Consider the following 27,480-nt stretch of genomic DNA (forward strand, 5'->3'; position numbering starts at 1 on the left):
TCCAGGCTCTGTACCACACAACACCTAGTGACATCTTTGGGTCAATGCCCTGTCCTGGCATATATTTTGTCCTTTATCACTATCAACCGGGACGCCAACCCAGAACTTGGGGAAAAAGCTGCTCTTTCAGTTGACGACCACAATGATGGTTTAGGTGCTTAGGCCCCTTTTCTGACTCTACAACCCTGTCCATCACCGTGTATCTGCTGAGCCAGAGAAGCACATCCTCTAATCTATGGTAATGGGCTGCTAAAGTCTCCTGTATCCACTTCACTACTTTACTAATAAGAGGCTTTAGTTGCACTTTAAACTGGTATTATCTCTTAATGCCCCATCCCCTTTATCCATCTCTTACAGCTAAGCCTCTGTACACCTGTCACTTTCATTGACAGACCTGTCAGCTTCCATCTCGCTCATACCGTGCTGAGCCTGTGTAGTGCAATGAAAACCTGCAAAGTCTGTTCTGGGTAGCATGTAGGTTCTACGAGTTTACTTCGGAGAAAGGGACTGGTCTCCGAGATGGTCCTGATACTTGGTGATGAGGTCACTTCACACTTGTGTGTTTAAGGCTGGGTTCACACTACGTATATTTCAGTCAGTATTGTGGTCCTCATATTGCAATCAAAACCAGGAGTGGATTGAAAACACAGAAAGGCTCTGTTCACACAATGTTGAAACTGAGTGGATGGCCGCCATATAACAGTAAATAACGGCCATTATTTCAATACAACAGCCGTTTTTTTTTTTTTAAATAACAGCAAATATTTGCCATTAAATGGCGGCCATCCACTCAGTTTCAACATTGTGTGAACAGAGCCTTTCTGTGTTTTCAATCCACTCCTGGTTTTGGTTGCAATATGAGGACCACAATACTGACTGAAATATACGTAGTGTGAACCCAGCCTTAGTCTGTATTCTGCATAACTAAGAAAGAAGATCTAGAGCCTATGATCTATGGTAAGACGACTTTGTAGGCCCTTGGGTGATAGAATCGCAGTACAGCATGTACATAGTGGATTGTATATTTGGTCAGCATTGATGGTGTTATTGAGGTTTTAAAAATTCGATGGACTATTAATATTACACTGGGACTGCTGATCCGCTGTCATGGGATCACTGCAGCCTCTACATTGTGTACCTCTGCTTGTACCTGCAATTGCTTTACTTTTAGTAGCAGCGGTACAAGGAACAGTTTTCTTTGCCCTGTTCACTGGGACAACACTGCAGTTCCTTGTACCACCACTACATATAGCTCATTACCTGCAGGTGCATGTAAACATTGCAGAGGCTGCAGCGATCACACAAGCACCACAGTATCCTCAATCAGGTTGCACATCAATGGATGAACACCAATTTTTTCTAAGCAATAGCTGTTGTCCTAATGCTGATCTTGCCATCCGCTTTTCCCACCATCTTAGTTTAGCATGCAATTTCCAATGTGGAGAGGGGACTAAGTTACTGTTAGTCACCCTTGGCAGTGGTGTACATCCCATGGGAGCGAAGTACTGGGCAAGTTAAAATCCAACATTGTAATAGCTGTCTCCAGGAGACATGGGGTTGTCAGCTCCCATTGTGGATATCAATGGGTTACAGCTTCAGACACGTACTGGCAACACCAAGCTTATGATAAAGAACCCCATAAACTTAAAACACCTGCTATGTAATAAGGATTCCCTCTGTACATCATCCTTGTTCTCTTCTTAAAAACGTACAGATGCCGTTCAATTTCCAGACCTTCACGTCTAGGCCGGCCTCTCTACATCAATATATAGACACACGAGGCCTTACTGGACTGACCAAGAGCTTGTGTTGTCTCCTGGTGAGAGAGTTACTAGCCTGTAATCCTATGTAAGGAGGCATGCTACTGGTGGTGTGTTCATTCACGTCCATAGGCCTTGTTGTGACTATCCAGATTTTGTTATTGCTACACCATTAAGCATAGTGGGCTATATCCTTGTGGGTTGTCCACTGTGGATTGCTACACACTATTAGGGCGTATAGGGATAATACAGAAGTCCCCTTTATTGTATACCTGTAGAGGGCTGGTCTCTATGGAAAGTGAGAGATCTGATGGACATTGATTACTTTATAAAAATAAGCTCTTATACAATAATTCCCCCAAAGATAACAAATAATTGTGGTTCCTGTACTGTAATGAATCTTGCAGAGGCCCCAATAACGTAGAATGGTGTTACCTGTAGTTACTTAAGTGGGGATCACTGATGCTGAGGACCTGGGAGTATCTTGAATCCTTGGTGAAATTTCCCCTTGAAAGAAGGAGATCCTGATTCCCTTCTCCGGGCAGTGGGACATCAATGCGTTTTAGGATGCTAAACCTTGTGCACCTTGGTGTCCCAAATCTACCTGAAGTTTCCGTTCCTGAAATCTTACGGCTTTTCACACTGGAGATGACTCATTGCCAATGGTTTTGGGTACATAAGCAATGCTGAGGAGAGGTGAACCACTCACGGCACCATCATCAAAGTGCGCACGCCCATAACCAATGGATCCAAGTTTCGGAATCTGCTTTGGTAAAAGCTGTAAGATCGCAGGAACGGGCGACCTTCGTATAGGCGGTTATGGAACACGCTGGTGGTTTAGTATCTTACAGGTCCCTGATGCTTTTTGGCACCTGGACCAGGTGTAGCAGGACCCTGGAGAAGGCGTTGAAGATATCGCATAGGTGTCAGGAGGCTGACCTGATCCAGAGGACCACCAGTGTGTGCCATCACCGCACAGGACAATTGCAAACCATTACGCCATGCTATCACCGGACAAATCCTTGCCCCTGTGATCTCACGTATCTTCAGGGCCGTTAGAGATATATATAGGTGACGGCTATAACACTACTGCCCTTGTATAAGCCAGGGGGACCTATAGGTAACATACAGGAATACACATGTATATCAGGACACCTTGTAAGTTGTAACCGAGCGAGAACATGACACATTGTGCAGTGACACCCGGGCAGAACGCACGCAAGGAAATTCTTGAGATGATGGAGAGATAAAGCCGCCTGGATTACAGCACAGTGACCTTTCCTGCTGAATATTATGGCTGATAATGCTCCTTATCACCCATACCCAGCATCAATGGGAGGAATAAAGACTCCATTGTGTCCTCCTAGGGGAAGCGGCTGCAATTGTTGGCCATGTGGGATATTGCACAGATGGGTCCAGTAATGTCTTCCTACAGGGACCCGTCACATCAGCCCTGACCGTCTGGATACGTACTGTAGGATCGGTGGAGAATGAATGCAGCTGAATGGCATTTGGCTCCGGCGTGCACCGACATCTGTTCCCTGGTCTTTCAGCCTCTATTCTCCATGTGGGTTCTTGACATTGGCTCAAAGAGTTGTTGTCTAGACAGATGTAGAGTCTTAACCCCTCCAAGAGGACACGGACAGAGGGCAGACCCATAGCTACCAGTCAGTCCCAGGTTTAGGGGGGCACTAGGTGGTGGGCAGAGGTGGGGCTGTCAGCGTTAGTCACATGTCCTTCTGACCTTCACGGCGGGCCACTTGAAAGGCAAAGCTGGAGCCTCCAAGTGACTCGGCGATGGCTCCTGCTGTGGTTATGGTGACGTCAGAGGGGTTAAATATTCTTACAACTTTTTCTATTATCTGGGCCAGTTTCCCACAATTCACTATTGTCTGTTGGATGACACGTGTGCCAATGATATTGTCTATGGAAGACTTCACTACCCCTCATGCCAAGACCCCCTGTGACCTTTACAAGGTGGTGCCATGTGTGCAGTGTAGTCTCAAGCTGTTATGTGTGTAACAACCAAAACTATGGATCTGTGCACCAGTGTATAGGCAACTAGAACTGGGGCATAACCATTAAGGGGGTCCCCGGGGTCATCGCTGGTAACATCTCCTCTGGGCGCATTACAACAGTCAACGAGACAGGCGGGCACCACTACATCTATAGACTAAAGTACTGACAGCCGGCGGTGGGGGCTCCAAAATCCTGCACAGGTGTTCTGTATGGAGCCAGGTCAGGTAGGCACCGCCAGGTGAGAGGGCAGAGCCAGGCGGCATAGAGCCCAGCAGAATGTGCCCTTGATGGGAACGTCTACAGACAAATGTCAATGGAGGAGGAGGGTACAGTAGTGAACATAGTACTATAGCTAGCCCATACACAGTCCAAAGAGACATAACACTATACACAAAGTATACCTGGTCTATACACAGTACTAAACTTGGCCCATATAGCACTATAGACAGCACTAAATTACTATATATATAATATTCCATACAGATTCCTACACATTACTGCAGTCATATATATATATATATATATATATATATATATATAATGTATATATGTGTATGTATACACAGTGCATACATAGTACTATAAACAATATTATACACAGTCCATACAAAGTACAAGACAGAACTACATACAGTCCACATACATCAATGCACTATATATATATATATACTGTACAGTAAATATACATAGTACTATGAAAAGCACTACAGTCTGTATACCATTATACACAGTCCATGTGCATAGTACTATAGACAGTAATACACAGACTTTATACACAGTACTATATACACCTTCCGAATTCATACTACTACACACAGTCCATATACATAGTACTATAGATAGTCCATATACACAGTGCACATTCATAGTACTATAGACAGTCCATATACACCATCCATTTTCATAGTAGTATAGACAGTCCATATACATAATACTATAGTCAGTACTATACACAGTCCATAATCATAGTACTATAGACAGTCCATATACACAGCCCATATACATAGTACCTTAGCTAGTACTACACACAGTCCATAATCATAGTATTATAGACAGTCCATATACATAGTCCCATAGTCAGTACTATACATAGTCCATATACATAGTATCATAGTCAGTACTACACACAGTCCATAATCAAAGTACTATAGACAGTCCATATACACAGTCCACATTCATAGTACTATAGACAGTCCATATAAACCATCCATATTCATAGTAGTATAGACAGTCCATACCCAGGGGGAATGTGCCCAGAGGGTGAGATCATTGTAGAAGCACAACACCTGCCAGGGCCCATAGACACTCTCTTACCTGCAGAGTCCTCCAGGGTCTTTGGCCCCAATGATAGAATACTCCATCTCCATGTGTGCACAGATAAATCCACTTATATCCACAGCCAGGAATCCAGTATAACCATAGAAATCATCCCCACCAGTGACAGAATCCCATGCTTCCATAGACCAGTGCTGAGCCCCTACTATCCATGCTGCAGGCTCCCATAGACTCCCATAGACTGAGAGGGTGCATGCTGCAGCTGGCTGCTCCTCAGCCTCTCTGCTCAGCACTGTGCCAGGGCTGGAGGTAAGAGCACAATGCACTCCCCTCCTTCCAGGGACCGGCTGCCAATCACCACCCACAGCTCACACGAATAGCTCCAGCTCATGCACTGTCTGCAGCTCTGCAAAGTCTACTTCCTCCACAGTCCCTGGGAGGGTTAACCCTGTCACTGCTGGGAGCTGCTCCTGCAGAGAGTCTGCAGCAAATCCTCACCTGCAGCCACAGAGGACACTGACTGTACCTTCCCTACAGTATTTTGCAACACAGATTAAAAAAAAATAAAAAAAAAAAAAATATATATATATATATATATATATAATTTTTTTTCCCCCTCACTATTGAAATTGCATTGTTTATAAAATATGCACCAAAATCGCTACCAAATATTGCAAATTAGGTGTGGAAACTGCCTGTGCCAGATTAGTCTAGTAAGCACTTACCCCAAGAAACCTCAACCCCAGGCTGTGGGGAAAATCTGCATGGAATTAGTAGAGAAATTGACCTGCGTACGGATTTATAATCATCTTTTCTCCATTCACTTCAATGGGGAGGTCAAAACCTTAAAAACCTCTAAAACTTATAGGGGTTTCCCAGCAATGTATTTTATTCAAAAAGGTGGCTAACCTGGGGTAAAACCATAAAGAAATGTCATACTCACCTGCCCTGATCCTCCACCACTGCTGCTCTGATGGTCACCACTTCCTCCTTGTGTTGGAGATGGGGCATCTTCGGAACAGATCACAGCGGATGAAAACGATTGTGTTATAATAGAGATGAGGAAATGGTGAATACTCCGGACCGTGCATTAGATGAAGGATCAAAGCAGGTGAGTATAATTTTTTTTTCCCAGATTTGTCACTTTTCAAATACAAATCCATCTCCAGACAATCCCTTTAAGTGACTGCATAGATAGAGCTTGGTGTACTGCGGATCCTAGAAGTGATGATTATTGCTGTAACGCTGACAGTCCATAGAATAGAGATGGGTACCAATGCAAAATCTATGACAGGGTCTTCCTCCTACCATGCTGAGAGTTGTAGTTTCACAACAGCTGGTGAGTCTTAGTGGAGTAGCTGTAAAGCAGTGGTCTCCAACCTATCTCCCAGTCTCATATCGGAGGAAGATGAAGCTTTCCTGTATTGGTCAAGTCTAATTGGGACCAGTCACCCCCGGTATACACACCAGCAATGTGTAAGTCCTGACCTCTAACCAAACCTGCGGCATAGATGGTCACTGGATATACAGCAGGTTTCATAATTGTAGCTTATGATGACCCAGGAGATGAGGACCTTTCACTATGATGGTGAATATAATGGCTCCAGGGACTGTGACAGTGCTCGGCAGTAATACCAGGGGTGTGACGATGTGATGTTTATAGCGCTGAATACTACACATAGTAGTAGACCTATGCCAAGTCACGTCCTCAACGTTTTATTGCGAAACTAAAGTTAGTTACCTTTAATGGTTCACATTGACTGCTGGGGGATTGCGTTAATACAGGGGGGTTCCTGCTATTCAGGACCCTCCTCTCGTAGAGCAGATAGCAGCTGCAAAGCCGACCTAAAACATCTGGAAGGACACAGAGCATTGATTTCTATGGGCAGTTTGTAATTCTTTATGTCCCCTGTGGGAGCGCTGTAAGGGGAAGAAAAGGCCTAACACATATAATAGCATTTCCCCTATACACATGCATACAAGTCAGAAGGGAGGAGGCCCACTGCTGCCAGACACCTCTGGTGGGGCCTTATCTCCCCAAGGTCAAAAGAGCCCAGAAGCTGGAATTCAGCACGCCCGATCCTTCTCTCCCCAGACAGGTGTAGTCGGGAGGCCAGTATACACAATGGACAGACAGCTGACCCTGCTTAAATTCATGGATTCCGCCTGGGACACATTTAACGTGTATGGACCTCACTACTGTCAGGTTCCACCTTATATTACAAGGGATCATTGATGGTCCAGGAGGCAGGACACTGGGGTGCCTCTTTAAAATGGTTTGCCCTAGGTAAACACCCCCTTCAAAACAGCTGACACTCACCCTAAGGTCCATCTTCCCTATACCTAAAGGTTGTTCCAACAATTCTCTGTCCCTCACTGCTAAAACTAATATTGTCAAACGCAACCTGATCCTCCCACAGCAGCTGCAAGGCAGGTACCTTTTAAAGGGGTACTCCACTCACACATAACTTTTGATATGTTGCTGCCCTTGGTGAGACTAACAATTCCTTCCATACTTATTATCTATTCAGTCTCCTTCCCCCAGTTCTCAGCTGCTGCTTTCTACTGAAGACAATAATCTGTGTGTGTGAGCTTTTCTCTCTGTCTCCCCCTCCTCCCCCCTCCCTTCTGAGACGGCTGATGTAAACAAGTCCCTGGCAGGCTGTATCTGCAACATTGTAGCTTCTTTGTAATGCTGGGAGGGTTATTCTGAGTTCAAGTTATTAATGAACTCACTGTGATTATCCCTCTCAGCATTACAAAGAAGCTACAAAGTTGCAGATAAAGCCTGACCTATGGGACCCCCCAATCTATTGATAGTGAATGGGCACCTGAACACCAATGGCCGTCTGCCCACCCCCCATGCTGGGTAAAGGTGTTCTGTAATCTGTGTTGTTTTATTGCCTTAAAACACAAGAATTAAATTAGCAAGAAAACAGTCCTGGTGATAATAATTCTGACAAGAAGCCTTTTGTTCGGGTGGGAGGCGTTCTGTTTGTAGAAGGGGCCTATTGTGTCCGGAGATCCTGAATGCCCCCATTGTGCTCTTGTAGGTGCATTCCTGAGAGCCCCTGTTCCTTCCCCGTCCGTCCATCACCCGCTCCCCTGTGAGCTCATGGCTGAACACTTACATGCTTCACTGTGACCAGGACAGGCAGCCATAGCCTCACAGTAACACCTGTCCTACTTTATCACCTTACTGCCATTTACTTCATTGCTGCCCATGATGGTGGCTAAGGCTGTCCGTGCCATGACCTGTTATAGACAGTGATACTGTGTTACTGCACTGGCACCAGAGGTGTGCCATGATCTATGATACCCTCCTATAGATCCTATTGGGTATCAACGCTCAGGTGCAGCTACAACCTTTACACCTATGACTGGCGACCAAGCAGGAACCTAGTGACTACAAGATGACGGCCACGGCTTTGTCTGTACCCTGGGATAACTCTTACTGGTCCCAGGGGTCAGAGGGCGATATCTGGAGATGTTCCACTGGGGGGTGTTACACTGGGGGGTGTGGGGACAATGCCTCAGCCCATCGCAGTGCCACACAACAATGATTCCATTGTAACACAAGATCCTCGCCATTGACCCCGGCGACCTTTTCCCTTTTAAACACTTGACGCCATTGATGCCGACGACCCATCCACTTATAATGAAAGAAGAACTAGAAGGGGCGAGGGAAGAAGCAGACCCCCTTCTTCAACCTAAGGGGCCTTTTACACCTTTTAAATCGCGTAATCGCTCGTTTTGGCGAGCGACAAGTGATAATTTTCTGTTTTAAATGATAAATAGCCGTGTAAAGTTGTTAATGCGATTGTAATTTCGTTCGTATCTGTTCTGTGAATGCTCGTAATTGCGTGAGTTTTCGTTTTGTAGTATGATGGTTGCAGCATTTCCACCCAAAAATTATGGCTTAAATTTGAAAAATTTTACATTTTTTTTTTTTATTATATCGGCCCGTGTGAAAGGCCCCATCATGTTCACTTTGGCTGCCCAGGCATGATAGGAGTTGTAGTTTTGCAGCAGCTGGAGGGCCGAAGGTTCCCCATCCCTGCATTAGATGGTCAGACGCTCCAAATCAGCAGGTTTAGTCAGCATTTCTCATTCGTTTTCCGCTAAATGCGTTATGTCATAGGGGACAATGTAATTATCTAATAATAAGGAATTGCTAAAAGGAAGGAGAAGAAGCACTTGGCTGCTTTGTCTCTTAAACAATGCTCATCTGAGCGCTTCTTCCCCTTCTTTTCAGGAAACCTCTACTGATATAAACCTATGACCGGTTTATGTGCCAAAAAAGAGTCTCCATTCTCATGATCAATCACTTGTAGTAGCCTTACTGATCACCTACAGGGTGGGTGGGGGTCCGACCGCTGTTACAATCCAATAGAAGAGTGGTGGCCAGACATGCACTCCTCTGCTTCATTTATTTGGGGGGACAAGGAGCCTCTGTTTTCCAGAAGGGGGCACAGCGGTCAGACCCCCACCACTGGCGCGTGTCTAGTGAGTCTTATTATACGTAAAGGGTTATTCCACATTAAAACATAACTTTTGATATATTGCTGCCCATGGGGAGACTAACAATTCCTTCTATACTTGTTGTTATCTATTCAGTCTCCTTCCCTCAGTTTTCAGCTGCTGCTTTCTCATCAGCAACTTGAATAACCCTCCCAGGATTACAAAGTAGCTACAATGTTGCAGAAAAAGCCTACCAGGGACTTGTTCACATCAGCTGTATCAGAATGGAGGGAGGAGCAGAGATGAAAACTCACATTTTTTTGTGTGTCTTCATCGGAAAGCAGCAGCTGAGAACTGGGGGAAGGAGACTGAATATATAATAACAAGTATGCAATGAATTGTTAGTATCCCCATGGACAGCAACATATCAAAAGTTATATTTGAGTGGAATACCCCTTTGGGCCACGTTCACACATTGTCTTTGTTAGTAAAACAACGGCGGCTGTTAACTAACAATACTCAACTGCATTGAAGTGTATAGAAAAAAAGTCCATGGTGTATACACTACGGCCGCTATTCTCTGTGGCCGCATAAAATAATTGACAGGTCTGGTTTGTACAGCCGCTGTTTGGTTAGCAGCAGCCGTACAAAATACCTTGTGCTCACAGTGTAAAGTACCGATCCCAGCCGTACCTCACACTGTGGTCTATGGCAAATTGGAGTGTGGCACACCCGAATGTGCAAATCAGGTTCATCTAGCTGTTACCGCAGTATGTCGGGTGAACATATCAGATGGACGATGTTCATACCCAATATGAACATGGCCTTAAGGGGGTAATCTGAATTTAATGGCTTACCTGATCAGGTCTGAAGAGGTCACGGGGCTGGTGAGGGTAGGCAGCTTCCACAATGGTTACCAGTGCCCCGACCTGTAATATCCTGTTGATTTGCAGCTTTATCCCATTAAAATGAAACTGTAATTCATGTTCCAAACTGCTGACACTGTTAGTTATTAGGACAAGGAGACACTTTGTATATAGAATAAAAAAACTTTCTACATTGTGGAAGCACAGTTGGATATATGAAAGGTACAAAGAGTGAAAGATGCTTTTCCAAGCTCCTGCACGTCTGTAAGCTGAACTTTATATATAGAATTTTATTTTGTTTTTACATTATGGAAGCACAGCTGGATATATGACGGGTACAATGTGTCTCCTTGTCTTAACAGCATCTGACAGGGTCAGCAGTTACCACGCCCAGGGACTTTGCCTTAGTACTATGAGCCCTGGTGAACAGTGAAGAGTCTGCGGCACACGAGTGAGCGGAGTGCCTCATCAATCAGCTAAAGAAGACCTCTACTATCAAAGATTACAAGCTTAATGTACTACACGGCCCAGTAATCACTGGAGATTTCCTGCTGCCCTTCCCTATGATCATCCATCTACATTACATCCTCTAATACACAGGGAGATGGACAGACAACAGCTAATCGTTTCTTGATTCAAGTGAGCGGATAATCTGATCGCTCTCCCTATCACACAGGGCAATGTTGTCCTGTTCAACCAATAATCACTATCCCTATAATAGCACCCTCACAGACCACCCACCGAATGGGAAGCTACAGTACCATGCACAACTACTCGTATAGGTTATACAAGTATTGGTGACCCCGTCCCCTCTTCCCATCATAGGTGCCCCCCTCCCTTCCTCCGATCATAGGTGCCCCCTCCCCATCTCTCATCATAGGTGCCCCCTTCTCTCCTCCGATCATAGGCACCCTGTCCCCTCTTCCCATCATAGGTGCCCCCTCCTCTACTCTGATCATAGGTGCCCCCTCCCCATCTCTGATCATAGTTGCCCCCTCCCCCCCCTCCGATCATAGTTGCCCCCTCCCCATCTCTCATCATAGGTGCCCCCTCCTCTACTCTGATCATAGTTGCCCCCCCCCCTCCGATCATAGTTGCCCCCTTCCCCCCCACCGATCATAGTTGCCCCCTCCCCATCTCTGATCATAGTTGCCCCCTCCCCTCCTCCGATTATACATTCAGGAGGATGTGCGTCCCCTTTAGTTCTGCATAACCCACTGGCAGCATCCATTGCTATTATTACCCCCTGTACAGTCAGTACACACCAGCTTCTGCCTATCCTGGGTATTGTGGCTTCCTCGCCCCTATCCTCTTGTTATGGGAGGGATCGGTGCTTTGTGGTGTTGCGGTAAAGTTTGCTCCTCCACTAATTGCAGTTTGGGCGCCATCCAGGCTCTGCGTATCATGTGGGAGCCCCTGGTGCACACTGTTATTATCCTACCCCCCCCAGATACAATGTGTGGCTTGTTGAGTGGCAGTGACGCACTCTCTGAATGCGTGCCCAGAGACGACGAGCTGGCGGTGCGAGCGAGGTGCTTGTCTGCATGTAGCGGTTGTTAGCGTGACAGGAAACCTATACACCTGTTTCACACACAAGGCAGGGCCCACGCACGCAGGGACTTGCAGGCGGAGAACAATGCTGTGCATTGTTGTAGAAGCACCTGGGCCATCCCCGGGGATCACTCAGCGCTTGTCAGAGGCTTCGAGACACACACACAAAGGCGAGCGCAGAGCCCGGGGCGCAGCGTATCATCTCTCCTTAACACGCAAGGTGTCAGTCAGGGCCCTGCAGCCTGTTTACATGGAACGTCACGTGGGAATGCAGGAAGCCGACCAGAAATCCTGGATAGCTGACATAGGTGAGCAGGATGGCCGCACTGCTGTGCACATGTAGCAGAGAGGTAGCTCCTGGGCCCCAGTGCAAAATCTGTAACCGTGCCCATGTCTACCATTTATTATTACACTGGTGCCAATGATGTGGCATCCGGGCCCGGTGGCAACTGCGACCACAGCGACCCCATAGCTACACCCTAGCTTAGGTGCATGGTGACCGCACATTGGAGGAAGTTTGGAAAAAGAGAAGTAATTTTCTATGTGTTGAGATGGAGTTTATTCTGTTTATAAATTCTTTACTATTTTCATGATCTTTGTTTGCAGCCAAGAACATTCTCTCTAGATGCCAAAAGCCATAGGGCTTAAAGGGGAACTGGTGTCAGAAACTTATACAGATTTGTAATTTTCTGAAGTATTCCAGTACTTATCAGCTGCTGTATTTTCTACAGGAAGTGATGTATTCTTTCCAGTTGGGTATATGACAAAACTCTAGTTAAAAAAAAAATATTGAAACAGAAAATGTCTCCTGCTCTGGACAGTTCCTGACATGGACAGAGGTGGCAGCAGAGAGCACTGTGTCAGATTGAAAAGAGTAGACCACTTCCTTCAGGACTTACAGCAGCTGATAAGTACTGGAAGGCTGGAGATTTTTAAATCGAAGTCCTTCACAAACCTGTATAACTTTCTGACGCCAGTTGATTTAACAACATTGTTCTTCACTAGAGTACCCCTTTAACCACATCACAGCTGAGGGTTTGTTCCTCTTATATTTGGTCTAGACAATCCATACACCAGCATGATAAATCTGTTTTGTGTTCTGATATGTTTTTACAATGTATCAGTCTGATCATATTAATCTGTATACTCCCAGCATGCACAGATGGTGCCTGGCTGCAGGTCACGATTAGAGTTGTAGTTTAGCAATCAGTATGGACCCTTTGAGTACACAGGCTGATGGGGGCCCGATAATAACTGTAAATGAGCACTGATCTGCTAGATCGGCGGCCAATTACTGGGCCTATTACACGGCCCGATAATTATTTAACAAGGACTGCATGGACATAGTTACCCATGTCCTTGCAGCCCTTGTTTAAGCTTTATACATTACCTATCCAGGCTGCAGGGCTCCCCTCTTGTGGTCTTCTCCTCCCCGGGTCCTGCAGGCTCCAGCTTCAGAGCGGCCTGTCTCAGCTGACAGGCCGCTCAGCCAATCACTGGCCGCGGCGGTCCCAGCCTGTGACTGGCTGAGCGGCCTGTCAGCTCAGACAGGCCGCTCTGAAGCTGGAGCCTGCAGGACCCGGGGAGGAGACCACAAGAGGAGCCCTGCAGCCTGGATAGGTAATGTATAGAGTTTGGAAATCGAATATGTGGCATGTGTAAGGACAATGTGTTATAGCTATAGGTCCGTACTTCTAGTAGCCAAAATGGCACAAAAAAAATGGTTAGTAGTACTGACAGAATACAGCAGATTTATAGCCCGGGGTATGGAAGAAGGGAACACTGTGGCCTCCTGCACCTACAGGAAAATGTAAAATACGCAATAATGGGCAGTAACAAGAAGAGGAACTGAGATCAGTCACACTAGAAACATATTGTAACACATAGTATTACATCTCGGCAATCTGCTGTCCATTGCCTGCAGAGACCAAGACAGAACACAGGAAGTGGAGGCGGGGCTTAGCTAGTGTTATGTACAAGAGAGAACGGCCAAGCTGTCAGCCACATTGTCTCTGAAGGGCAAATCAAGGCTTCCCTCTTGTCTGACTACCCATAAAGCACAGGGAAGCTGTCCCTTGTGTAAATAGCAACGATCATACTGCTGTATGTATATACAGAGATGCCTTGTGAATGTAACCCCCTGTGCATCAGAGCTTAGTGTAACCCTTTCCTTGCTATTCAGCTGCTGTTTCTTACCTTTCTGCTCACATAGCACCTTGTAGACCCAGAGCATCGTCAATCCCCCCCAACTTTTTCACCTTTAGGCCTTTACCTCTTGAAATTTATTTAGTAGTGGTGCCCTGAGATAAAAAAAAAAATTCTAAGTGCCTGCAGTTAAGGCTGTCTGCGCCCCCCCCCCCCCCCCCCGCAGTTAACTCCTCCCCCACACACACTGCCTGCAATTAACTCCTCACCACCTGCAATTAACTCCTCCCCCACACACCACCTGCAATTGGTGTCATGGCATAGCAGAGAGAATAGGGGCTGTCCTGTGATTGGCCAGACAAGTAATGGGAAGGAAATCCTGTGTGAGTAGTACTGGCTAATAGCCCCACTCTGGTCCTGGACCCTTAAAATTGAGAGTATGAGAGATAGCTGTGCACCATGGAAGGTCAATAACAGCAGTAGGAGCCCAAAGGTCACTTGGTCACCACCCTGAAGGGTTAATCTAACAAAACCATGACATTTAAAAAAAAATCTTGAAAGAAATAGATCATGTTAACCTGCATAGCAAATGAAGTGTGAATAGACATGGGGTTTAGTGTTTCAATAACATGAGGCTCTGACGCCCTCTAGACCAATGTGTCCCTTCAGGTGTCTGTGCTGCATGATGGGAGTTGTAGTTTTCCAGCACTTGGAGAGCCCCCGGTTGGAGCACAGTGATGTAGCCTGACATGAGGTCCCGGGCAGTGAGGCTGGACCCGTATAGAACTGTTTACACTGGATGAGACTCCCGGGGACATAATGACTTTGCTTTGCAGTCAGGCAGCACAATGGGAATGTATAGAAAGTACAAAGAATGTCAGATGGAATTGGAAGATAAGTCTCCCAGAACTATAGAAAGTGACAGGAGACACGGAGACAATCTCTGCACTTACTTTCACTAAGTGGCTTCAAAATGTAGAACTACCCCACGGAAGGCATCGGCCTCCATCACCCCGACGGTGATTGACAGGTTAACTAGAACTAAATCCTAGTAAGTGTGAGTAACTAGTAATTATTGGGGCCCTCTCCCCCTCCCCCCAGCTACACACACACACAAATGGGCACCCTACGTACAGTAGATATCCACCTCCACATACACACAAATAGGCCCATTACATCCAGTAGATGCACACATGCATGTATACATACACACAAGTACACTAACTTGTTATATAGGGAAGCTCCGGGGTGTTCAGGTTAGTTACAGTGACTCCTCTTCCCCTGCAGCAGCAGCTGTCAGTGTGTACCTTCTCCCCCCTCCTCCTCTGTTCTGACATAGGAGGGGAGCAGAAAGAAGCCTGAGCTCATAGTGAGTGGCCCAGGGGTGCAGGGGAGGGTGTCCTGCTTCTCTACACCTTCCTGCCTCTCATAATCCCTTTTTATATAGTAATCACAGTCTCTGTATAGTAAGCTGGGGGTTATCCAGCTTACTGTATAAAGCCTGTGACTGGGATGACGGGCAGGAGTATACTGAGTAGCTGGGCCCAGGGAACTTTTAAACTAGGAGGCTGGCCCTACCGGGCCCCGATGCCATGAGCCCCATAGCAGCCGCTATGGCTGCTACTGTGTTAGTTAAACCGCTGATTCTACTAAGAGCCACAGCTGGTGTGAAAGTGTCCCAGTGGTTACAGCACTATAGGGGGGTGTAAGGAGGGCCACACACCACTACATGGGGGGAAGGTACAGAACATGAATTAGGGTCCGAAAGCATTAAGTGACCCCTCGGCTGAGGGGGACCATTGGCCAGTTCCTCTCCATTTTGGACTGGCTCATTGTCCTGAGTAATACATCTTCAGGAAAGTGAGACAGTATAAGATTCTATATAAAACCCACATACAGATTAAAGGGCTTCTCTATTTTGCACAATCCCTACTTGTTAGACGGGTCACTTGACATTAAACCTCACAATTGTTCCCCTGCTGAGACCTCCAGCGATCAGTGGTGATCTGTGAGGGAATCTGGCAGTAGTTTTATCTACAGCGCTACCACAGGATAAATGAAGCATTACACTGCACCCAATCATATTAAAGGGTTGCCTAGTACTACAGGACAGGATGTATCTCTAGAGCAGGGATGGGGAACCTCTAGCTGTTGCAAAACTACAATTCCCATCATGCCTGGACAGCCAAAGATTTACATTGTTGTGGCACAGTGCTGCCTCCGGCCAAATGAGTGATTGACGGGAGCCAATGGCTGCCAGACCTTTCAAATACAGTGCTGTATTTAACTGTATGTGCTCCTAATCTGTACAGTTAAAGGGCTAGTGTCAGCACTTGCCTGGGTGCTGGTTGCCAAGCTGTGCATCCGGACCTTAGGGTAGATGGTGTCCTGTGCGGAATTTGCTTTTGGCGCCAAATGTACACAGGGAGTGCGCTCATATACTTGTAGTGCACTACTAGTAATTTTTGCTGCCCACATAAACCCCTTTAAGGGCACACTCTAAGTATCCACACACAGTATAGTGCCCTCAATGCTATCTTACAACATTGTTGACAATATTACCACCATACAGTGACTACATATTAGCTCCATCCTGCAAATGAACAAAACAGGATGACTTTACTAATGATATCATTACATAGTACGACCACACCATGACCACTATCACTACATACCCTATAAGAGAGTGCAGTTACATCCAGTGACTCACAGGAGATGTCTTCTCTGATCAGAGTTGTTCACTTCTTTTTCTCTCCATTCTGCCTGGGCCATCTTGCAGTCCTCTCCTGGCCATGAATCCTCTCTCCAGAATCTGTCAGAGAAACATTTTAGGGTACTTGCTCCAGCACATACAGTAGTTAGATCCCCTGTACCCCTATATAGTAGTCTGACCCCTCTGTGAAGCCCTTATATAGTAGGTGGCCAGCTCTGTTCAGTTTGTATATAGTAGGTGCCCCCCTTACGTGCCATCCCCCTATAGTAATCCCCCCCCGGCCCCTATAGTTAGTGGCGCCTTCTGTGCAGTCCCTATCGTAATGGCCACCTGTGCTACCCTTATATTATTGCCCCCTCACCATGAGCTCTCCCCATAGTAATGCCCCCTCCCCATAGTAATTTCCCCCCCTGTGCTCCTCCCCATAGTAATGCCCCCTAGCCCTGTGCTCTCCCCATAGTAATGCCCCCTAGCCCTGTGCTCTCCCCATAGTAATGCCCCCTGTGCTCTCCTCATAGTAATGCCCCCTCCCCATAGTAATCCCCTCCTGTGCTCCTCCATAGTAATAATCCCCCCCCCGTGCTCCTTCATAGTAACCCCCCCCCCCCTGTGCTCTCCCATAGTAATCCCACCCTGTGCTCTTCATAGTAATATCCCCCCTAACAAAACATCAGTGTCCATTTAAAGTGGTTCTACTGGGAAATTTTTACAAGGCTATGGGGCAGTGTAAACACAATAAAGAAACTGTACTCTGTTACCTCAATCCCCTGCTGCACCGATGCTTCCTGTCCTCTATAAGTCACTGCTTCTTTCTATGAGACTCCAACCGCACCGGATCTGCCCCACTCACACTGTGCCTGACCTTAGTCACTGATTGGCTGATCGGGCAGATCCTGCAGGGCTGGAACATCACAGGAACCAGTGGAGACCAACGCCTGAAACATCACTGCATGGTGGTGCCAAGAGTATATGTGCTGTTAAACCAGAAATGCTCTATACTGTAGCCAGAGGCAGCGTACGGCACCTACTAGACTTCATTGACAGTTTGGTTCCTTTTGAAAGGAAGAGCAGCACCATATTACCTGTAATGTATGGTGACCTCCCATGTGATCACATCCCTGAAATGAAGCACTGGTGCTTTAGTTTTGGACTACAGAAAAGAGAATGTACCGTACATAAAAAGTACTCTATTTCCCCTATGTCTGGACAGCCTAACCATTGCTATGGCTGTCCAGGCATGATGGGAATTGTGGTTTTGCAACAGCTGGATCATTGTAGTTAAAGGGGAAGTTCACAAATTTTCTGTCAGATGAACTGGTGGCAGGGATTTATAATTTACTCCTATAAAAAAACAAAACCTCAAGTTTCCAGTACTTATCAGCTGCTGTATGTCCTGCAGGAAGTGGTGTATTCTCTCCAGTCTGACACAGTGCTCTCTGCTGCCACCTCTGTCCATGTCAGGAACTGTTCAGAGCAGTAGCAAATACCCATAGAAAACCTCTCCTGCTCTGGACAGTTCCTGACATGGACAGAGGTGGCAGCAGAGAGCACTGCGTCAGACTGGAGAGAATACACCACTTCCTGCAGCACATACCACAGCTGATAAGTACTGGAAGACTGGACATTTTTTAATGGAAGTAAAATACAAATCTGTATAAATTTCTTAAACCGATTGATTTAAAAGAAAACATTTTGGGTGAACTCCCCCTTTAACCCTACCAATCCTATTCCGTGCTTTATTCTTGTGATCACAGGATGACCTATATTACTGAGAATATTACTACAGATGTAGCAGAGCTGAGTTTGTCTTTTTTTTTTTTTTTTTTTTGATGACTTTGACAACTTTGCAGGCTGCAATAAAACAAAGGGCTTATTGATTAGATATTTTCTATACTACAATATAAATGGAAGGCAATGGATCCTGCGAGCGACCAGAAGTGCGTCTCATCTGCTTTGCACAGCGGGGCTAGTTCCGTCTTGAAGCCATTCAGGTGTACGGACGTGAGCCAACAGTTTTCCCAGGCCCGTTCTTTCCTGGATCGTACAAGAATAGCAGCATTGTTCCTGTGCGTGCGGAGCTCCTGCTTGGCTTTCGGGTTCCGCCCTTGCTCACAAACCGCAATTACACCCAGCTGCACCTTGTCCCTTCTGTCTGCCTTGCTCTCTTTTGGCATCAGGTAAATATAGGCATCTGCACGCGATCCCCGGGGAAAGTGAGGGAGGGAAGTCAGGTTTCCACATTACTGTAACATCCTCCCCCTCTGCTCACCTCCCTGTACATGTGTTCTCTAAGAGAAAGGGAAAGGCAAAAAAGAAAGAGCATTCCTCTGCCCTGACTCAGCACTTGTGTGGAAGCAGCGAGTATTAACCTGGTGTCTGCTGCGCCTTCCTCTACAATAAGACCTTATACTGCCCGCTATGCTTTCCCTCTGAGGATGACATATACTATAGGGGGTGCAGATGTAGCAGCTGCTCTGGGGCCCTGAGAAGCCCCCATAGGAAGACACCAGTATTAAAAATAGCACATGATAGAAACTGTGGCCGAATTAGAAGTGTGAACAAAGCCTTAAAGCGGTACTCTGGAACTGATAAAAAAAAAACAACAGTTTTTACATTTACCATCCCTCCTAAGTCTGTCTTCGTTTGAACTTCCCACTGTTTGCAGGTCCTTGAAGCTCCAGTTGAAGTCTTAATTTTTTCTTCACTTCCTGGTTTGGGCTTTCCCATGATGCACTTTGTCTCCTGTGATGTCTAAATGACTCTGTAAAACTGTTAGATGGCTTACATCTTATTCAGCCAATCAGAGCTGAGCTACCTGAGTCATCTGACAAAGGGAGGCTGGCTTAACAGGGCTTAGACCTGCCTCCCTCTTGATGATGTCATTGTCACAAAATGGCTTCCACAGAGCAGCCTGGGGTCAACAGTCATTAGGTAAGAATGAGTTTACGTCACTTCCTGGTGGGGGATTGAGGGGGGAAAAGATAGGGAAGGGGGGCAGATAGGTGATTAAAGCATATTACAAAGTTATATAACTTTTGTAATGTGTTTCAATTACTGGGAAAGTTTTTCGCCGGAGTACCCCTTTAAGCCCTATTACACAAAGCGATTATTGACCGATATTCGCTTCATGTAAAAAAAAAAAAAAAAAAGGCAATGATCAGCAGACATCAATTGTCATTCAACGACTAGGATGGCAATGATCTGCTGCCATTGTTCGGGGAGCCCCGCCTGCACTTACCCACTCACTGTCAGCGCTTGTAAAGCGACAGGTCAGCACTAGCTAGCTCCTGCTGATCGGCCCGTGTAATAGGACCTTTACACTGGGCTCATTTTTCTTGGACCTGCAGACTAAAGTGCAGCACGAGAGAAGTTCTGCAAATTGCATGTTCCCACACAGTATTTTTGGTCATTATTTTGCAACCAAATCCAGGAGTGGCTTAAAAAAACTGAAAGGCTATGTTCACACACATTGTTCATATTACGTGGATGGCCGTTATTTAATGTAAAATAATTACCGGGTCCTTTCCCAGAACTGTATCCAGCTTTTCCAGGCACCCGGAGTGGAGCAGCACAGAGTGGCATGGACCATAATGGCAGCCGGCTGATAAGCAGATTGCCGAGCTAAAAAAAGCAATTAGATTCGCCTGATTTGTACTGTAAATTGTTAATCTCTAAGCATAGCCTTTCTGCGTTTTTAATCCACTCCTAGTTTTGGTTGCACAATACTGAGCAAAAATACTCAGTACGTGTGTGAACATAACCTTAGTAATTTTTGGCACTAGAAATAGTTTGTGGTTAGTGGTGACCACAATATAGGTATGAATGGCCTCACAACTTACATAGCTATGTAGCCATGTACAGGTAGAGAATACAGTGTGCTGTGTGGTGTTACAGGTAGAGAATACAGTGTGCTGTGTGGTGTTACAGGTAGAGAATACAGTGTGGTGTTACAGGTAGAGAATACAGTGTGCTGTGTGGTGTTACAGGTCAGGGGCGTAGCTAGGATTCATGGGGCCCCATAGCAAAAAAGTTTAAGGGGCCCCCCTCCCCTACGCACAACACAAAGCACCGCATATATGTGTGTGTGTGTGTATAATATATATTATGCTTTACTCCTGGTGCACTGATAACCCCTGACCTCTGCACATTTTCCTTTCCTACTTAACTGCCGGAGAACAGAGGTCAGAGGTTATCAGAGCAATGAAGCAGAGATCTTTGTCTTCTGCTTGTTAACCCTTTTTTTTTTGTGTTGCAGCATGTAAATTAACATTAGGTCACTTACACACTGCAGTACATGAGGGGTTAGGCAGAAGGACACATGCTCTTACCTTCTCCCCCCGGGTCCCCCTCCTGCACGGGCCCCATAGCAACTGCCTACCCTGCCTCTATGGTAGCTACACCACTGCATGTACTGTAAGCTTTTTGAGCTGACACATTCCCTTCAAGCAATCGCTTCTCTGGACAGACTTGTTGTGATGAGACATATTGTACATTTCATATATCCACCTGTGCTTCCATAACATAGAAAAATGTGTTTATTCCATAGTCCAAAAAGTTAAAAAGATGCTGCTGGCTCAACTTGGCCACTGGGTGCTGCAAATGAAGACCGTTCAGTTGCCCAGTGTCTTGCAGGAGTGAGCCACTGGGCCCCCTGATGCGGAGGGCCCCATAGCAGTCGCTATGGCTGCTATGGTGGTAGTTACGCCCCTGGTTCCACACCCCAAAAATAATGATTTTTAAAAAAAATTCTGAATAACATGTAAAACAAATGAAACAAACAATGAGAAACAGCTGAATCTGTGATATAAGTTGCTGTACAGTATAGCAATCAGCATGTGGTATATAATGTATAGTAACTGTATAACCCTGATAACACAGCAGCTGGATATGTGATATATAAGTTACTGTACAGTATAGCAATCAGCATGTGGTATATAATGTATAGTAACTGTATAACCCTGATAACACAGCAGCTGGATATGTGATATATAAGTTACTGTACAGTATAGCAATCAGCATGTGGTATATAATGTATAGTAACTGTATAACCCTGATAACACAGCAGCTGGAGATGTGATATATAAGTTACTGTACAGTATAGCAGCATGTGGTATATAATGTATAGTAACTGTATAACCCTGATAACACAGCAGCTGGATATGTGATATATAAGTTACTGTACAGTATAGCAATCAGCATGTGGTGTATAATGTATAGTAACTGTATAACCCTGATAACACAACAGCTGGATATGTGATATATAAGTTACTGTACAGTATAGCAGCATGTGGTGTATAATGTATAGTAACTGTATAACCCTGATAACACAGCAGCTGGATGTGTGATATATAAGTTACTGTACAGTATAGCAATCAGCATGTGGTATATAATGTATAGTAACTGTATAACCCTGATAACACAGCAGCTGGATATGTGATATATAAGTTACTGTACAGTATAGCAATCAGCATGTGGTATATAATGTATAGTAACTGTATAACCCTGATAACACAGCAGCTGGATATGTGATATACAAGTTACTGTACAGTATAGCAAACAGCATGTGGTGTATAATGTATAGTAACTGTATAACCCTGATAACACAGCAGCTGGATGTGTGATATATAAGTTACTGTACAGTATAGCAGCATGTGGTGTATAATGTATAGTAACTGTATAACCCTGATAACACAGCAGCTGGATATGTGATATATAAGTTACTGTACAGTATAGCAATCAGCATGTGGTATATAATGTATAGTAACTGTATAACCCTGATAACACTGCAGCAGCTGGATATGTGATATATAAGTTACTGTACAGTATAGCAGCATGTGGTATATAATGTATAGTAACTGTATAACCCTGATAACACAGCAGCTGGATATGTGATATATAAGTTACTGTACAGTATAGCAATCAGCATGTGGTATATAATGTATAGTAACTGTATAACCCTGATAACACAGCAGCTGGATATGTGATATACAAGTTACTGTACAGTATAGCAAACAGCATGTGGTGTATAATGTATAGTAACTGTATAACCCTGATAACACAGCAGCTGGATATGTGATATATAAGTTACTGTACAGTATAGCAATCAGAACTACAACACTCAGCATGCCTGGCTATAGGTGCCACATAGGTAGCTCATATCGATACCGGTTTGGGAGCATAGAGATCGGCAATGACCTACACAAGGTAGAAGGATGGTCTGTTCTCACGCACTGTGTCCTGTGTGTAGAGACGCTGAGTTGGATGTTCGTGACACAGGAGCGCGTGTTCACTATGAGGACATGAGGGCTCCGCCTGTTAGTTGTAGAGATAAGAGAAGGAAGAATAACACCATACATCATAGATCTGTGACACCTGTGTAGGAATTTGCTTTGTTACTATGGTATCTGATTCAATCAAGGAAATGCAAGGTCACGTTTACTGAGTGATTGCTGTGATGGAGATAGATAGATAGATAGATAGGAGATAGATAGATATGACACCAAGCAGCCATAATGTGAAGCCACCTAATATTGTGCTGGTCACTGTCATAGCACAAAAACCTCAGTCATCTGTCCGGGCCTGGACTCCTGGCATCCTGTGGTATCTGGCACCAGGAGATCAGCAGGAACCCCAGGTATCCAGCATTACACTGCCCCCCTGCCAGTCCACATGATATGTGATCTGACCAGGCCGCCTTTTTCCATTGCTTTAGTTCTGATGCTCACATGCCCATTTTAGTGGTGGACGGCGTCAGCATGGACACTTCAGTGCTCTGGCCACGCCCATATGACACTTTAGATTGATAATAAAAAGCCATTATTTTTTCAAGGTGTCTGAAGCCTCAGACAACTACAATAGGATAGTCTCACTGCTTACATGGCTAGGTCAGTTTCCCTTTAATATTACACTCTAGAAATGGGGTACTTTGGAGAAAAAAAAATTTCTCCATTAACTGTTTAAATTTGTAAATTATTTCCGGTACTTATCAGCTGCTGTATGTCCTGCAGGAAGTGGTGTATTCTCTCTAGTCTGACACAGTGCTCTCTGCTGCCACCTCTGTCCATGTCAGAAACTGTCCAGAGCAGCAGCAAATCCCCATACCGTGTTTTCCCAAAAATAAGACAGTACCTTATATTAATTTTTGATCCCAGAGAGGCACTATGTCTTATTTTCGGGGAATGCCTTATTTCTTTCCCCGGCTCCAGCTCTCCCAATGGCCTTTGACGCGGTCTTCCCCCGGCTCTCCCCAGATACTCACCAATGTCCTGTAGGAGTGCAGCAGCATGCGGCGGGATGTTGGGACGTGCGGCGGTGGGACGTCGGGACATGAGGCAAAATGTGAGGGCCATGGACCTGTATGCCTGCGGCAACGGCAGCCAAGGTCCACGAGGGGATTAGGTGAGTTGTAGGGGGATGTCTTACTTTAGGTTAGTTAATAGGATAGTAGGGGTGTCTTATTTTAGGAGGATGTCCTATTTTCAGGGAAACACGCTAGAAAACCTCTCCTGCTCTGGACAGTTCCTGACATGGACAGAGGTGTCATACTGGAGAGAATACACCACTTCCAGCAGGGCATACAGTAGCTGATAAGTACTGGAAGACTGGAGATTTCGTAAGTATAAGTAATTCATAAATCTTTATAACCAGTTTATTAGAAAAAGAAAAATTACAAAGAGGGGGCTAAGTGAATGTTTTAAAATAGTGGTATTGTGCACATCCTGTCAGACTCTGACTGCAGCTTACTCATATAGGATACAAATATGTTTCACTACTTACAGGGATACTTACCTCACTGAACTATGTACTTTAAAGGCCATGTTCCCACAATGTATTTTGCTCAGTATTTTGCAACCAAAACCTGGAGTGGATTGAAAATACAGAAAGGTTATGTTCACACTGCTGAAATTTAGGGTATGGCCGCCATTTATAGGCAAATAACGGCCATTGTTTTAAAACAATGGCAGTTATTGGCCTATAAATGGTGGCCATTCCCCTAATCTTCATAGCCTATAGCTGTAAATGTGTGGGGTCTTGTGATTCGCAAATAATAATAAGGGGGAGGGGGTGTTGCTTTCTGGTGTAGTATGTAGGTAGGTACAATTATTAAAAGTTAAGTGAACAGAACTACACAACTATTGGAGTTGTGCAAAGATATAGGCACAACTTTATATAGCGCTTCCTGCTAAGAACCCCCGAAGCAAGCCGGAGCGGGGAGAAGGTGATGTATGCTCTGGCCGCCGGGGGGTTAACTTACATACTCCTAGCGGGATGTCTGACACTGGATATGTAGCGGATTTTGCTGAGGATCCGGTGTGTGTGAAAGCATCCTAAACCAGCTTCATGTGAATGAGATAATGGTACTCAAGTGGGGTATAAAAACTATAACATTTTTATTCTAAAAACAGGTACAATGTGTTTCAGCTACTAAAATAATTGTGGAGCCTTCATCAAGTAAAACCCTGTGGTCCCCCATTAGTATCTGTGATCACACTCCCAGCATGCCAGGTTACTCCAGGTGACGATTTACACACTACACAACAGAAACAATGACAGAACATACAGTAGAATAAAACTGCAGCTTTTATTTGGTCCATCATCACCAGTATAATATTCCAGTACAGGAACCCTGCTGTAGTGGAGACAAAGCATCGAAGGACGACACATACAGGTCTTGGTCACACTGTAAGAAACGCTCCTCAGCCCATAGACTATCATGGTGCAGATGGCTTCCTGCATGCACTGCCCACCTGTTTTCCAGTGATAGTATTGTATGTACAGCAGAATCTTCTTAGGCTAGGTTCACACTGCGTTTTTGCAATCTGTTTTCTTTTGCAAAATGATTTTTTTTGACAGACACAAAAATGTTGCTGACACTACTACAAAAAAATAAACGGATCAGTTTTGATCCCCTTTTTTTTACAATGGAAAAACGGATCAAAACAGATGCACACAAATGCATCCGTTTTAAAAAAAACAACAAAAAAAACTGATTGCGAAAACACAGTGTGAACCTAGCCTTAAAGTGATGAATATAATGGAGGAACTTGCGGTCGTGGCTGCCAAATAAAACGTCCATGTTTAGTGTTCTGTTCCTTATGAAGCATGGCACTATGTCCTCCAGCTGTAGCCTGAGGGTTGCAGCCATTTTCACCCACTTTGGAGACACTGAAGACGTCTTTTTTGGTCACCCCATGTGCATACTTATATTGTGCCTGTACAGGTCAGTGGATAAGGGGTGGGAGGGAGAATCCTGTTGGGAGCTGAAGCTATGTCCCTTTTACTTGTAGTACCAGGCACAGCCACAAGTGTATTTACAGACCTGTACCTGGGTGAGCAAGCATGGCAGCCCCCTAAAGCAGGTGATCAGGCAGATGGAGAGAAGCTGCTCCACACTGCACAGGATATTCACGGTGGAGGTGATCATTCGATACCCAGCGAGTGTTCGGCACACCTCCTGTACTACTCTAAGATACATTCATAATACTCTCTGGGAATCAGGCACGTCCATCAGCAACTATTCTGTCTGCTGTGCTGCAGTGCCTCTCCATCACTATATTATTTTTTATTTTAGGTGTAAAAACAAAACAAACATTTAAGCTGGAGCTAGGCTTTGGTCACATGACATCAAGTCTCATTCAAGTTATGCAACCAAAATATTTTGCACCACTTGCTATCGAGCAACTTTAAAGGAGTTATCCAGTGCTACAAAAACATGTCCGCTTTCTTCCAGAGACAGCACTGGTGCATACTGTACCCTACCTGAACTGGAGACAAGAGCGGTGCTGTCTCTGAAAGAAAGCGGACATGTTTGTAGCACTGGATATAAATGTGATTTTGCTTCTGCCAAAATAGTAAAATCACAAAAAGTCAAGCCCTAAAAAAGTCGCAGTTGCAAGAAACCTACAATGGGGTCAATGATAGCAAAGCTGTGCGCAAAGATTTTTTGTGACCATCATGTTGCAGTGATAATACACGACACTTGACTTACATTACGTTCAACCTTCTTTGAGCAAGGTCACTGTGTAGCTCTCTCCTTAAAGGGATTATCCAGTGCTACAAAAACATGGCCACTTCCTTCCAGAGACAACACAACTCTGGTCTCCAGTTCAGGTGTGGTTTGCAATTAAGCTCCATTCACTTCAATGGAAATAAGTTACAAAACCCCGCCCAAGCTGGAGACAAGAGTGGGGCTGTCTCTGGAAGAAAGTGGCCATTTTTGTGTAGCGCTGGATAACCCCTTTAAAGGTGGATTCATTGGTTTAACAAATCACAGATTTACGCTGCCAGTCAGTTCATCATCTATAAAGCATCAAACAACCCAAACTAACAATGATAACATATAATCAATACAGAACAACCCAACATTCGTGTCTACAGAGATCAGCTTGGCTGCTCAGCTCCTCAGTGCTCCCCGCAATCATCCCCCATCATTATAAAACCTAGAATAGTCCGTAAGGTGTAAACATGAGATGTGGCGCCAGCACCTCCTCCAGTCACGTCCTTCATTAACTCAGACCGACATCCAGGGACATCATCACTACAAAGCCCAGAATGCAGGTCCATGAGGCCAGCTTCCCGTTACCACTGCAAGGGAGGAAAACAGAGGTCAGTGAGTGGACTCACAGCGACTGTCACCTAGGAGTGTGTTCACACAAGCAGGAACCACACAAAAATACCACCTGAATGGAAG

General features: G+C 45.2%; 1 protein-coding gene and 2 long non-coding RNA genes across 9 annotated transcripts in view; 1 reads left to right on the plus strand and 2 right to left on the minus strand.

Moving 5' to 3' along the window:
* The window catches only part of LOC138772465 (uncharacterized), an 85,530-nt gene extending 80,200 nt beyond the window's left edge, over positions 1–5,330 (minus strand). Inside the window, exon 1 of the long non-coding RNA XR_011359771.1 lies at positions 5,094–5,330. This is a non-coding gene — a long non-coding RNA (uncharacterized lncRNA). The remainder of the gene's footprint in view (positions 1–5,093) is intronic.
* The window catches only part of LOC138772466 (uncharacterized), a 256,638-nt gene that overhangs the window by 222,715 nt on the left and 6,443 nt on the right, over positions 1–27,480 (plus strand). The gene's annotated exons all lie outside the window — the stretch shown is intronic.
* The window catches only part of SLC39A11 (solute carrier family 39 member 11), a 420,528-nt gene continuing 418,400 nt past the window's right edge, over positions 25,353–27,480 (minus strand). For all 7 annotated transcript variants that reach the window (XM_069952867.1, XM_069952866.1, XM_069952868.1 and 4 more), the window contains one exon: positions 25,353–27,374. In XM_069952867.1, the coding sequence (XP_069808968.1) occupies positions 27,296–27,374 (79 nt within the window). In that variant the 3' untranslated portion in view covers positions 25,353–27,295. The remainder of the gene's footprint in view (positions 27,375–27,480) is intronic.

This window comes from Dendropsophus ebraccatus, chromosome 14, assembly GCF_027789765.1.
Source record: "Dendropsophus ebraccatus isolate aDenEbr1 chromosome 14, aDenEbr1.pat, whole genome shotgun sequence".
NCBI lineage: Eukaryota > Metazoa > Chordata > Amphibia > Anura > Hylidae > Dendropsophus > Dendropsophus ebraccatus.